Raw genomic sequence first — 14,713 nt, forward strand, 5'->3', positions numbered from 1 at the left:
GGCCAGGACCTCTGCATGTTCTGGTGACTTGCCATCCCACTTCCTTAGAGCTGCACTCTCGGACGCTGGGCTCTGCTCCCATGGTTCCCTTTGGCCTCCTAGGCTGGTCTTGCTTCCAGGAAGCACTTCCTTTCCTGTTTCCAATGCAGAGGATTTCACAGTGCGACTATGGCCCAGACAGCTGCTGACACAGCCGCATCAGGGAGAAGACTTTGCCTGTGGTCCTGAGCTCCGGGGACATGAGGGCCCAGTGTCCTGCTGTAGCTTCAGGCCTGATGGAGGTGTTCTGGCCACTGCGGGCAGGGATCGGGTGAGCCCCACAGCCCCCTCTGTTCCTAGATTCCTGGATAGTCTATTTCCCATTGCTTTCTTGTACTTAAAAAGTTTTTTATGTTTATTTTATTTTTATATTTATTGGTGTTTTCCCTGCATATACAGTGTGCTGCCTACACATATGCCTGCACTCCATAAGAGGGCATTACATCACATTATAGATGGTTGTGAGCCACCAGGTGATTGCTGGGAATTGAACTCAGGACCTCTGGAAGAGCAGTCAGTGCTCTTAACCTCTGAGCTATCTCTCCAGCCCCTTTCTCATACTTTCTGATCTGCCATATCTGCCAGTGGGTCTACCTGCTGCCTCACACTCTCTCTCTCCTTTAACACTTGATGCTTGAAGCCAGGTGTGGTGTCAGGTGTGTGTGAGGGGATGAAGGGAGGAGATCAGGTCATCAGCTAGGTAGGTAGTCCAGGTCCAGCTCAGGCCACAGGAACCGCTGAAGCACCCCCCCCCCCCCAGGGGAAAAGACTTTGGCATTCCTGCGGTCTGGGTCCTGATAGGTCCCTGTCCTTACCGTCCCAGAATCTCCTCTGCTGGGATGTGACGACAGCCCAGGCTCCTCTCCTCGTTCACTCCTTCCCTTCCTGTCACCGTGACTGGATCACTGGCTGTGCATGGACCAGAGACAACCTTCTGGTGAGTGAAGGGCTGGGAAATAGTATGCAGAGCCCAGCAAATATCCTGAAAGGAAACAGTAATCTCAATTTCAAATGTTTAATATTAGTCATGCTATCATTTGCTGGGTACACGGTATATGCGAGGTTTGACATGAGCCCAGTTTTATTTATTGCCAGGGCTAATCTTTACAATACCCATAAAGAGGACATTACCTTTATGTCTTCTTCACAGTTAAGAGAACTGACCCAGAAAAGCATTGTCAAGGTCATGCCAGGGTTAAAGCTGACCCAAAAAAGTGTTCTTTTTATTTGAATTCCTTACACTTTCATGGGCTTTTTGCACATGTGTGCATGGACGCGCCAGTGTGCCATGGCGTGTACATAGAGGTCAAAAGACAACATGCAGTACTCAGTGCTCTGTTCTAGAAACTGAACCTAGGTTGTCAGGCTTGGTGGCAGCAGCTTTACCCACTGGGTCATCCCACCATGCCTGAGCCAATAAGTGTTCTGATAGGAAAGCCCACCGAGCTCCAGACCATCCAGCCACTCCTCTGACCCTGTGACTCTGAACCTTCTTCATGCTGTGACACTTTAGTACACTTCCTCATATTGTGGTGGCCCCAGCCATAAAATTACTATTGTTGCTATTTGGTAACTATAATTTTGCTACTGTTAACAGTTGTAATGTAGCTGGGTGGGTGGTGGTGGTGCACACCTGTAATCTCAGCAACATGGCAGGTGGATCTCTGTGAGTTTGAGGCCAGCCTGGTCTACAGAGTGAGTTCCAGAACAGCTAGGACTACACAGAGAAGCCTGGTCTCAAAAAACAGGGAGAAAGAGAAGGGGCCAGCAGGGAATGTAAATAGTTATATGCAGGATATTGATATAAGACTCCTGTGAAAGATTGTTCCACCCCCAAAAGGGTCATGGCCCACAGGTTGAGAACCATTGCTCTAGCTTAGAACTCTTCCCCCCCCCCCCTTTTTAAATTTTAAGACTTAATTTTAAAAAAATTATTTGTGTGCTGTATGTGGGTTTGTGCATGTGGTTGCTGTGCCTCTGGAGGCCAGGGTGATGAGTTCCCTGAAACCAGAGCTACAAGTAGCCATTGTGGGCGCTCAGAAGCAAATTCACAAGAGCAACTTTGCAGTTGGAGCCATCTCCAGGCCCAAAGCCCATGCTCCTGACAAGAATACAGAACTGTCTCTCCAGCTTTGAAATTCCTGAGTGTGAAAGACACTGCTGTGGTTCACTGGCTCTTAAGGCATAAACCTAACCTCATATAATTTTCTCAGGGAGTCTGAAGTATATTTTCCCTATGTAGGTTCTTATGCTGTAAAGACATGTAAAGGCATGGTGCTGTATGCCTTTAATCCTAGCCTAGTGAGTTCCAGGCCAGCCAGAGCGACACAGTGGGAGACGCCGTTTCAAAGCCACACAAACAAAATGCATGAAGAATTCTGATGATCTTTCCCCTCTTGCTTTTGCCTGCAGGTCTCCTGCTCTAGTGATGGCTCTGTGGGACTCTGGGACCCAGAGGCAGGACAGCAACTTGGCCAGTTCTCAGGTCACCAAAGTGCTGTGAGCAGCGTGGTTGCTATGGTAAGACGACACTATTCAGTATTCAGTGTTCTCTGGGAGGGTCAGGAGGATCTGGGAGACTGGATGCATCAAGTATCCAGTCTCAAAGGCAAATAGTAAAAATGTGACACTTGGGATTGGGTTTCAGTCCGCTGGCTCATGTGATAGGTGACACATAAAACCACATCCTCTTAGTATTATGAATTTCTGACAAGATTTTCTGAGGCACTCAGCTCCACAGTTAGATCTTCCAAGTTTCTGATGTTTATCCCCCACCTCTCTGGAGGGAACTGGGGGGGCTTGGACAGGTATTTTCTGGTTCTCTGTATCTTAATCAGGAATTAAATAAAAGCACACAGAGAATGGGCTGAAGAGATGGCTCAGCAGCTAAGAGCACTTCCAGAAGACCTGAGTTCAATCCAAGCACCCATGTTATCTCCAGCTCCAGGAAGCCCCTGAAGCCTCTGCCCTCCTTGGGCAGCTCCACTCATGTGCACATGTCTACACACACACACACACACACACACACACACACACACACACTTTAAAGTTTTTTTTTTAAAAGCACACACAGATTATGAAATCAGGTAATTTTAATTCAAACAAAATAATATATAGGTAAGATACACTGTCGCTGGGCACTAGTGGTGAACACTTTTAATCTCAGCACTCTGGAGGCAGAGGCAGAGGCAGATGGATTTCTGTGAGTTTGAGGATAGCCTGGTCTACAGAGTGAGTTCTAGGCCAGCCAGGGCTATACAGACAAACCCTATCTGAAAAAAAAAAAAAAAGAAAGAAAAAAGAAAGAAAGAAAGAAAAGAAAAGAAAAGAAAAGAAAAGAAAAGATAAGCTGCCATGAGTGAAGGCCCCAAGTTATTGCTACGGCTTCTTGTATAATGTCTGGAGGAAGGAGGAGTTTGGCTACTAGGAGTGTAGGGTATAGTTTGAGTTGTTCTTTTACTTTCTTTCTTTCTTTTTTTGTTTGTTTTGTTTTGTTTTGGTTTGTTTTTCAAGACAGGATTTCTCTGTGTAGCCTTGGCTGTCCTGGAACTCTCTCTGTAGACCAGGCTGGCCTCGAACTCACAGAGATAGATCCTCCTGCCTCTGCCTCCCAAGTGCTGGGATTAAAGGCGTGCGCCACCACCAACCGGCTTGTTCTTTGTTTTTCTTGACAGACTTGAATTAAATTAACTTTTGCTTGCTGCATACGTCTTTTATGACAATGCATCTGCTTTTAATTATATTCCTACCAAATAGGGACACAGTTTGCCTTATTACACATGTACCCAAAACCAGTTCAGGCCAGATAGGTCCCCTACCCTCATATCTACGTGGAAGAGAGTGTGATTGTATGGACTCTCTGTCTGTGTCCGATGGATATTAGGCAGAAGAGAAGTGCGTTCCACTGGTCAAAGAGAGAGTGTGTGCAGCTCTGCGCAGGTGTTGGACTTTGTTGCTGACAGGTGGTTGTGTTGTTTGGAGAAGGGGGCACTTAGTACATGCAGCTCAGGCTGCCGGGTGAAGTGTCACAAAACAGTTGTGTGATTCTCCACGCAACTGCAGTCCCAGGCTGCTAAACTATTCCCTTTGCTGTCTGCCTCGTTTCCCATGTCCTGCTCACTGTGACTGTCCTGACACTGTGACCTGGGGACAGGAGGAACACATCATATCTGTGAGCCGGGATGGCGACTTGAAAGTGTGGGACCATCAGGGTGTGGAGCTGACTAGCATCCCTGCTCACCCAGGACCCATCAGCCAATGTGCAGCTGCCCTGGAGCCCCGCCCAGGTACTGACCTGTCAGCCCTTCCCCTTCATCCCTTTTGTCTCCTCCTCCTTTTCCTCTTCTTCTTTTTCAGAACTAGAGATTGAACCTAGGGCCCCATGCCTGCAAAGCTAGCGGGCTGCTATAAGCCTTTGCCGCTGGACCTGGCCATTGTTGTGAGTTGGCGTCTTGTCTTTTCAGCTGGACAGCCTGGATCAGAGCTTCTGGTGGTGACTGTTGGAGTGGATGGGGCCACAAAGTTGTGGCATCCCCTCTTGGTGAGTTCTCTGCAGGAGCTGGGGTAGGGACGAGCTAGCAGAGACACACAGGACAGCCTCTGCAACCCCCTTCTTCCTAGGTGTGCCAAATGCATACCCTCCAGGGACACAGTGGTCCTGTCACAGCAGCTGCCGCTTCAGAGGCCGCAGGCCTCCTGCTGACCTCAGATGAGAGCTCTGTACATCTCTGGCAGGTTCCCAAGGAAGCAGGTGAGTAAAGGGGAGGAGGAGGTAGCCTGAAAGATGGTGGCTGGAACAGGAGTGCCAGGGTAACCCTATACCTCCAGTAACCCAGATGCTCTTCTCTTTCTCCTTCCTTTCTTCTTTCTTTCTTTTCTTCTTCTTCTTCTTCTTCTTCTTCTTCTTCTTCTTCTTCCTCCTCCTCCTCCTCCTCCTCCTCCTCCTCCTCTTCCTCCTCCTCCTCCTCTTCCTCCTCCCCCTCCTCCTCCCCCTCTCCCTCCTCTTCCCCCTCCTCCTCCCCCTCCTCCTCCACCTCCTCTTCCTCTTCCTCCTCCTCCTCCTCTTCTTCTTCTTCTTCTTTTCTTTTTTTTTTTTTTGAGACAGGGTCTCACTATGTAGCTTTAGCTGGCCTGGAACTTGCTATGTAGACCAGGCTGGACTCTAGACTCAGAGAGCCCCAGCTGCCTCTGTATCCCTCCCTAGTGCTAGGATTAAAGGTGTGGGCCCCTTTCCTAGCTCAGTAGCACAGCTCTCAGTGTGTCCCTTCCTTTCTTCTCCAGATGATACACACACACCTCGGAGTTCTGCGGCCATCACTGCAGTGGCATGGGCACCAGATGGTTCTGTGGCAGTGTCCGGAAGTGAAGCCGGGGAGCTAACACTGTGGCAGGAAGCCAAGGCTGTGGCTACAGCACAGGTGTCATGGTCCACGTGAATTCTGCCTACCTTAATGGAACTTCGTGGGCTGGAGTTCTGCCTGCCTGTCTGGGAGGGCAAGGGTTGATGCTTGCTCCTCAGAAGTACTAAACTGAACTTGCCTCATGCACAGGCCCCGGGCCGTGTCAGCAGCCTGATCTGGTACTCGGCGCAGTCCCTCTTTGTTGTCAGTGCAAATGAAAAAGTCAGCGAGTGGCAGGTGATGAAAGGTTCAACGTCCAGAAATTGCAGGTGAAAACAATGTGGCCGCTGGCGGGAAGGTGGAGCTATGGCTGCTTAGGACTTGGCTGTGATCTGTCTGTGCCTGCTTTTGGGTGAGGCTGGGGTACGATGTTGGCTGTCAAAGAAGAGATTGTTTTCTGCTCCTGGATTTATCAGTTGTTTTCAAGTTATATTTACTGATCTTTGTGGGTAGATATGAGGAGGAACTGGATATGTTTTGCCTTACCCGACTTTATGTGGCACCCGTGGAATTGAGGAATCTGAGGGAGGTTAGCTAAAGTAGTACCTTTCTGTCTGTCTGTCTTTATAGTCTTCACCTGTGTGTGCAAAGGTCCCACAACAGTCTGAGGGAGTTGGCTATCCTACCAGCATGTGGGTTCTGGGGACCAAACTCAGGTCATCAGGGTCGTTGGCAAGTGCCTTTGCCCACTGAGACCTCTCACCCACCTTTGGTCTTGTCAATTTAAATGAATAATTCTTAAGAGCCTCCTTGGTGCCAAGTTCTGGGCCAGACAGTGTGGTGCCAAGAAATTGTTTTTGTTTTTGCTTTTTTGTTTTTGTTTTTGTTTTTGTTTTTTTTTGCTTATTTTGAGGCAGGGTCTTATTGGATGGTTCAGGCTAGCAGTTCACAGTCCTTCCTACTGAGCCTCCTGCATGGCTGGAATTAGAGGTGTCTGGTACTGAACACAGCTGAATTTTTTAATGGCCTCTAGTAGCTCATATGTCTGCAGAATTTGAGAAATATTAGCAAAGAGATGATCTTTAAGATTAGACATAGACAATGAAGGGTTTTCTGGACCAGCAAGGTAAGGGAATGGTATTCTAGAAAAGCAAATAGTGCTAACACAATCCAGAAAAGGAAGCAATGTGAACCAAATCCAGAAAAGCAAATAGAGTTAACAAAATTTATGGCAGCATGAGAGTTCTTGGAGTAGTGTGTGTGTGTGTGTGTGTGTGTGCGTGTGTGTACTGTGTGTGCTAATTCAGGTCCACTGATGTGGACGTCAGAGGACAATCCTTGGAGTCAGTTCTTTCCTGCACCTTGTGCCTACCTGCTGAGCCATCTTGCTGGTCATACTTGGAGTAATTCTGGATGTAGCTAAGACCTTGGGTTCCTAGTGGGGCTGGGGAAGGTGGTGTCCAAGGAGTTAGATGGTGGTGGGGCTCCTTTAATTCCATCACTCAGTAACAGAGGCAGAACTGAGCATGAGCTGAGGGTGTTATGGGGTGTCCACCAGAGAGCACTGCTCGGACATGGGTCTAGGCTAACAGAAAGGCTTATCAGCCAGCCAGAGACTACACTGGATGTTGAGGATCCCAGTGTAGCCCCGAGCCTGTCTCAGTGTGAGCTTTTAAATACTAAAAACAACCCCTGGGGTGACAACCTTCAGTTAGCCAGAAGCAGAACTACAGAAGCCAAAAAGCAAGGTTAGCACAGTTACAGACTTTCCCTAGACCTGTGGACTTCGATGGATTGTGTCTTTGTTTTCATTCTGTCTGGTGGTGGTGTTTTCATACACTAAGTTTTATGGACTGAATGATGCTGCCATAATGGAGTCAGTTTTGCTGAGGTCTGGAGCCCTACTAAGTTCTGGGGCCCTGTTATGAAAGGAAGCATCCATTGAGCTAATTTTTCAGTTTGTTGTTATTATTAATTTATTTTGGTTTTTCAAGATAGGGTTTCTCTGTATAGACCAGGCTGGCCTTGAACTCACAGAGATCTGTCTGCCTCTTCCTCCCGAGTGCTGGGATTATAGGCGTGTGCCACCACACTCAGCTGAGTTCTCGTCTTAATCATGCTTCTGGGTCTGATCCTAGTACAGCAAAAGCAAACCAGCATGCACACAGATTGGTTAGGAAGAGACATATGGGGTCAGTCAGCCATTGTGGTTTATACTTCATCCATGACAAGTATGCAGAAATGAGCCCGAGAGAGAGACTAGCTAAAGTGCCCTTTGCTGTTTGTGTGTGTCTTTTGAGCTACAGTCTTCACCTGAAGAGAGTTCTGCAGGAGGACTTGGGGGTCTTGACAGGTCTGTGTTTGGCCCCAGATGGCCAGTCTCTCATCCTGATGAAAGAAAATGTGGAATTACTACAGATGAAGCCCGGGTCGACTCCATCTTGGATTTGGTAAGATCCAAAATGCTTTTTCTCTTGTGCTAAAACAAAGAAGAGTGGTTTAGGGGTCACCCTAAGACTGAGTCAAACTGAGGATAAAGCACCAGGATCTTTTTAAAATTTTTATTTAAAAAATAAAAATATTATTTATTTACCTTACATCCTGATTGCAGCCCCCCTTCCCAGTTCTTCCCTCACATACCCTCCCATTCTTCCCTCTCCTCCTCAGAGAAGGGGGAGGCCCCCCATGGGTACCAATCCATCCTCGAACATTAAGTCCCTGTAGAACTAGGCGCATCCTCTTGCACTGAGGCCAGTCGTGGCACCCAGTTAGGAGAATGAGATCCAAAGGGAAGCATCAGAGTCAGTGAGGGACCCCACTCCTAGCACCAGCCCATGCATGCTTTTTGGTTGGTGGTTCAGTCTCTATGAGCCTCCATGGGCCCAGGATAGTTGACTCTGTAGGTCTTGTGGTGTCCTTGACTCCTCCTGCTCCCTCAGTTATCCCTTCAACTCGTCCATGGGATTCCCTGAGCTGTCTGATGTTGGCTGTGGGTCTCTGCATCTGTTTCCATCAGCTGCTGAGTGAAGCCTCAGAGGAGTTATCTAGGCGCCTGTCTGCAAGCATAGCAGTGTATCATTAATACTGTCAGGGATTGGTTCTCATCCATGGGATGGGTCTCAAGTAGGGCCAGTAATTGGTTGGCCATTCCCTCAGTCTTTGCTCCATCTTTGTCTCAATCTTTGTTCCATCTTTGCCCCTGCAGGAAAAATTTTGAGTGGAAGGTTTTATGGATGGGTGCCCTGGGGTCTTAAAGGGAGGTAGGCAGGTGGCCCTGGGCTCAGCCTCTTGCTTCCTTATAAAACAGCACGAGGAGTGCAGCGCATTCTTCCATACTGTGCACCAGCAAGGAATATGGTGTGTTTTACCTGCAGCAGGGGGACTCTGCATGGCTTTCTTTCTTGGTGAGTCCTGTTTGGATGTGTTTAAACAAGCGTTTGTCTAGAATCAAGGCGTTTAAATATGGAACCCATCATGGAAGATAGAAAGAAGGGACAGGACAGGTTTCGGTCCACTCGTTACCCTCTTCCCTTCTCCTGGAGCAACTCTCTTTTAAACCACTGGCTGTTGAGTTCCAGTGTGACATTCCACTGTGCAAAGAAGAGTTGTATCATTTTGAAAATCAGGACCATAGGAGGTCCTGACCTACCTTTCTTCCTTCCTTCCTTTTTTCCTTCCTTCCTTCCTTTCTTTCTTTCTTTCTTTCTTTCTTTCTTTCTTTCTTTTATTTTAAGACGGGGTCTCACTCTGTAGCCATAACCAACCTGGAACTCACAGACATCTGCTTGCCTCTGCCTCCTCTGTGCTGGGAAGTGTGTGCCACTGGACCTGGTTCTTTTTCGTCTTTTAAATTTTTTGTTTTACAGTGTGTGTGTGTGTGTGTGTGTGTGTGTGTGTGTGTGTGTGTGTGTACCTGTCTATCTGTCTGAAGGGGGCACTTGTATGCTGTAGTGTGTGTGGAAGTCAAGAGTTGCGTCTCTCCTCCTACCACATGGATTCTAGACATCAAACTGGGGTTCTAGAGCTTGGTGACAATTGCTCCTACCTGCTGAGCTGTCTCTCTCTGGCCCCTAGTTGTTTGTCTTCTCAGTCTCTCTCTGTCTCTCTCTCTCACTCTCTGTCTCTGTCTGTCTCTCCATCTCTGCCTCTCTCTGTCTCTCTCTCTCACTCTCTGTCTCTCTGTCTCTGTCTCTGTCTCTCTTTTTCCCTTCCCCCAGGCAGACTTTCTCTGTGTAGCCCTAGATGTTTTAGGACTTGCTCCATGGAGCAGGCTGGCCTGGAACTCAGAGATCTGCCTGCCTCTAACTCTCTAGTGATGGGATTAAAGATGTGCACCATCATGCCCAGCCTGTCCTCTAGTTTTCTTAACTGTGATTTTGCTGCACTGTGTCTCTGTCCTGACGCACGCCTCATAGTTTGACACTTACTGATTTGGGTATGTCAAGACTAGATTGCATTCCCAAGATCACTGAGGTCTCTTATTTCCAGGAAGTTTATGAAATCCTAACCTGACACCCACTAACATTACCTACAAAGCCTGTCTAGGAAACAGTTCCCAAATATGGACCTAAGTGAAAGAAGTGTACATAGTCCCCAAACACCAGGCACAGGCATGTCTGTGCCAACCTAATTCAACACAGCCAAAGCAATTTAAGTGCCTGGACAGACACAGAAAGAAGACATGTAACTTGCAGTCATAACTGTGTGGCAGGAAGAGCAGAGCATGCCGCTGGGTGTTGACAAATAGGAAAGTGCAGACATGTCATTGTTCTGCCAAAGGAAGCCAGACACAAACATGTCCACACTACAGAGCTCAAGTGGAGGGTGAGGGCAAGTGGAGTACATCATGACAGTAAAATCTGCTGCCAGCTGGGGCAGGGGGTGGGTGCGGGGTCTCCTACCTACTGGGACTGGGCAGGAGAACAACACCCAGATGGTAGAACTGTCCTGTATCCTCTAGTGGGGACTGCGTGGTGGATTCTTAGAGCCATCCATTTGGTGCATGTACTTTACTTGTAGGGTTTTTTGTTTTGTTTTTTATTTTCATGTTATGATCATCTGATCATCTTAGAGCATCTTAGGCTTTGTTAGTGGAATTGTGTCATGGACAGACTAAACAAGTTCCTACCCACTTATCCTTTCACAGGACCAGAAGGAGTCAGGCGAGTTGGAAGAGATCCTGAACTTTGACCTGGACTTACATAATCCTGATGGGTCCCCAGTATCCATCACGCAGGCCAAACCTGAGTCTGGTTAGTGGGAGGAGAAAGACCAGAGGAGCCCTGGGTGGGTTAGGAGAGGCTGGTGGGTCCTAAAAGCCCGAGTGAGACCTGGCTTTCTAACCACACTTGTAAAATGACAGAGTCGTCATTTTTGTGTGCCACCTCTGATGGCATGCTGTGGAACTTAGCTGAGTGTACCCCAGGAGGAGAGTGGATCGTAGATTACATCTGGCAGAAAAAAGCAAAAATACCCAAAACTCAGACTACAGAAACAGATCCATCTCTGCATTTGGAGCTGGATTCCTACATGGTGAGCTGGCCAGAGCCCGCACGGTTAAAGGCACGCCAGTGCAAAAAGGTGAGCTTGGGGGAAGGGCCGTACAGAGAGGGGGGGGGGGGGAGGTTCTAAATCTGATGCAGCAGCCTGTGCTGCTTCCTTGTTCGGAAGGCCTCCCTGAGATCTCATGTTCCCTCCTCTCTGAGGTTCACCTGGGCGCAGTCACAGCCCTCCATGTGCTTCCTGGGTTGCTGGTGACCGCTTCAAAGGATAGAGACGTTAAACTGTGGGAGAGACCCAGTATGCAGCTGGTAAGCGTGTGTCTGTGTGTGTGTGTGTGTGTGTGTGTGTGTGTGTGCAAGCAGAGAAAGGGCAGTTACAAGCAAGCAAATTTAGGGTAAGGAGGGGGAAAGGATGAAAGTAGTTTTCTCCAATCTCCTTTGCAGTGGCCCGTTTCTAAGGCATTGATTTAAGAGAAAGATAATTTGGGCCAGGTGTGGTGGCGCATTCCTTTAATCCCAGCACTTGGGAGGCAGAGGCAAGCAGATTGTTGTGAGTTTGAGGCCAGCCTGTTCTACAAAGCGAGTACAGGACAGCCAAGGCTACACAGAGAAACCCTGTCTCAAACTCCTCCCCTTGAAGAGTGAGGGGCAGAGAGAGAGAGAGAGAGAGAGAGAGACAGACAGACAGAGAGACAGAGAGACAGACAGACAGAGAGACAGAGAGAGACAGAGAAAGAGTCAGAGAGACAGACAGATAGACAGAGAGAGAGAGAGAGAGAGACAGAGGGGGGGAGGGAGGGAGGGAGGAAGGGAGAGAGGTGTTAATAAGGAAAGCCTAGGCCTGTGGCTTCACTTTCTTCATTTCTGTTCCTGTTTCAGTTGGGCTTGTTCCGATGTGAAGGGCCGGTGAGCTGCCTGGAACCTTGGCTGGAGCCCAACTCTCCCCTGAAGCTTGCTGTAGGAGACACACAAGGAAACTTGTATTTTCTATCTTGGGAATGAAAACACAGTACGTGGGACACAGATGATGTCACTACACCAGATGATGCAAACCTGGAGACACCAGTGTCTACATTCTCAATAAGGTTATAGAAATAAAGTGTTGGAGGATCCTAAGTACGACCTGACTGCGTCTGTAGTGGATTCAGATCAGCACAGAGGGATACGGATGCGCTGGTCAGAGTTAATGTTCACTCTTATTAGAAATTGCAGGAAAGCGAACCACAGCTGTGATAGGCTGGCTACGTTCCTGTGTCCCATTGTGTCCCATTTTGGCCTAAGATGTAAGGCCCCGTTCCTGTAGGGAGGTAGAATAAGAGTATTGTCGACCAGTATAGTTTGAATAGATCTGAGGGACTGTTTGATCTTAAAAGGAGGCAAGAAAGGGTGAGTTAAAGTCAATAGATTTGTGAGGATTTAGGAAGAAAATCAATAGGCCTGGACAGTGCTGGCTTCCTTCCATAGACACAGCCCTCGACCTAGAACTAACTGGTCAGGGAGAGAAACCAAGGCACTAAAGACAGAATGATCCTTTGGACTTTACGCGTGACTTGCAAATATTCATTAATAGACTAGTGGGCATTCTTGGAAGAAATCACAAACATCTCTCTCCCTCAAATTGAAGTTCATGGAGCTGGAGAGACGGCTTCTCGGTTAGGAGCACTTTCATCTTACAGAGGACCTGAGTTCGATTCTCAGGGCCTACGTGGTGGCTCACAGCTGGCTCTAACTCCAGTTCTGGGAAATCCACTGCCCTTTTTGGTCTCCATAGTCAATGCACACATGTGGTGCTGATACACATGCAGTCAAAACACTCACATATGTAAAATAAAAATAAATCTTTTTTTTAACAGTGTTCTTTAAAAAACAAACAAACAAACAAACAAACAAAAGCCAGGCAGTGGTGGTGTACACCTTTAATCCCAGCATTTGGGAGGCAGAGGCAGAGGCAGAGGCAGAGGCAGAGGCAGATATATCTTTGAGGCCAGCCTGCTCTACAGGGAGAGTTCAGGATAGCCACGGCTACACAGAGAAACATTATCTTGAAAAATAAAGCAGAACAAACAAACAAAAAATGAAGGTCTGAAACCTTACAACATGTTGAGAGGTAGAGTAATTATGCCCATGGACTTACATTGGCTGGCTTATGACATTCTTCTGGCCTTGAACTCACGGATGTCTACCCAGCTCCCTTCACCTCCTGAGCGCTGGACTTCAAGGGGAGTGCTACCATGCCCAGCTCGTTAGAAGTTACCATAAAGCATAGTGGTGTGTGACTGTAGTCTGATGAGGAGGCCGAAGAAGGCGGACTGTCTTGAATTTGAGGCTTTCCTGGCCTACATAGTGAGTTCTAGGACAGCCAGGTATATAGAGTGAGATCCTACTTAATTTCCTTTTTAAAAACTGTGCAAGGGGGGCTGGAGAGATGGCTCAGAGGTTAAGAGCGCTGCCTGCTCTTCCAGAGGCCCTGAGTTCAATTCCCATCAACCACATGGTGGTATTAGCTCATAAACAAGACCAAACGTCATTTTCATTGATGATGGTGTCTGACTGCATGTTTCTGCCACCCTCAAAGATGAGGTGACAGAGCGAGCCAAAGTTCTATCATATGCACCAAACCGTCACCATCTAGATTGTTTTTAATCACATCTGGCAGAGTCACTAACTTTTCTTTTGGTCCCATCTAGTGTTCTACCACAATGTCTTTGTTTATTTTGTTTTGTTTTCCTTTGTAGTCCTGGCTATAATGGAACTCACTCTGTATACCAGGCTGGCCTCAATCTCAGAAATCCATCTGCCTCTGCCTCCTTAATCCTGGGATCATACCCAGGTACCATCATAATTTTTAGTGGATTGTTCATTGGACATGCTCAGTAGCTCAGACATGCTCGGTAGCCAATGGCAGGCCTGGCCACAGAGGGCCCAGCAGGCATAAGCTGAAGGCAGGGGCCAGTGGCCACACATGAGTCCTGGACTACCATGGTTTGTGTCTCCAGTAAGACTGCACATAGGGGGTGAGAACGGATGGCCTGACCACCTGTTTCAGGCTCTTAGATCCCATTGCTGTCTGTTTTTAGACAAGATCTGAGGTTCTGGTAGCCTTTTCTCCATGAGATGACCATGTGAGTCTGGTTCTCCACTGGTTCATTTTTGTGCTGGACCAATCTTGCATTCCCGTCACCTCACTTAGCAATGGCATAAAAATCCTTTTTATATGTTGATAGAGTAGGTTTAGTCAATATTTTGTTGTTAAAATTAGTCTTAAGTGATACTGGTCTAAATTTTTATTGTAGTGGCTGTTACTTGGTTTGGGTTTATATTGTTTTATACGATTAGTTGTGAAGTAGTTCCTTCTCTTATACTTCTTAGAAAAGCATATTAATACCTACTACATGTTTTTAAAAGTTACTTAATGTGTCTACGTCTCTATGTGGTATGTGTATGTGTGTGAGGGTGCTCCTGAAGGCCAGCGGAGGCAGAGCTGGAGCTATGGGCAGTTGAGAGCCACCTGAGGTGGGTGCTAGGAACCCAACTTTGGTCCTCTTGGAGAGCGGCCCACTCCCTTAGCCACTAGACCACGTCTCTAGCTGCCTCTGGTTTTATTAGTACTATAGTACTTAAGTGTGTGGGTAGATTTGACTAGATCCTTATCAGTGAAGCCATCTATGCAAACATGGCCATCAGTTTTAGGTCAAAGAGTAAGCAATTTTTGGACATTTGATCATTAGGATATTCATAGGATTGGAATAATTAAGAGGATTTTCATGGGAAAAGTGAAGTCTTTAGAGCCTGTACTCTATCTATAGTAATGTTTAAGAGATATCAGTTTGCAGA

At 47.5% G+C, this 14,713-nt stretch overlaps 1 protein-coding gene across 4 annotated transcripts in view; it reads left to right on the forward strand.

The window, feature by feature from the left end:
* TEP1 (telomerase associated protein 1) overlaps nt 1-11,995 on the forward strand; it is a 46,243-nt gene extending 34,248 nt beyond the window's left edge. For 3 of the 4 annotated variants that reach the window (XM_084768027.1, XM_084768026.1, XM_084768028.1), the window contains exons 42-55: nt 150-310; nt 863-976; nt 2,452-2,559; nt 4,193-4,325; nt 4,503-4,579; nt 4,660-4,789; nt 5,320-5,456; nt 5,589-5,707; nt 7,685-7,828; nt 8,686-8,782; nt 10,525-10,630; nt 10,741-10,958; nt 11,084-11,188; nt 11,759-11,995. In XM_084768027.1, the coding sequence (XP_084624153.1) occupies nt 150-310; nt 863-976; nt 2,452-2,559; nt 4,193-4,325; nt 4,503-4,579; nt 4,660-4,789; nt 5,320-5,456; nt 5,589-5,707; nt 7,685-7,828; nt 8,686-8,782; nt 10,525-10,630; nt 10,741-10,958; nt 11,084-11,188; nt 11,759-11,881 (1,772 nt within the window). In that variant the 3' untranslated portion in view covers nt 11,882-11,995. Of the gene's footprint in view, nt 1-149; nt 311-862; nt 977-2,451; nt 2,560-4,192; nt 4,326-4,502; nt 4,580-4,659; nt 4,790-5,319; nt 5,457-5,588; nt 5,708-7,684; nt 7,829-8,583; nt 8,783-10,524; nt 10,631-10,740; nt 10,959-11,083; nt 11,189-11,758 lie in introns of those variants that run through there. The other variant, XM_084768029.1, reaches the window with a different exon arrangement.
* The last annotated feature ends 2,718 nt before the right edge of the window (nt 11,996-14,713 follow it).

The sequence above is a fragment of the Acomys minous genome, assembly GCF_964271855.1.
Source record: "Acomys minous genome assembly, chromosome: 18".
Classification (NCBI taxonomy): domain Eukaryota; kingdom Metazoa; phylum Chordata; class Mammalia; order Rodentia; family Muridae; genus Acomys; species Acomys minous.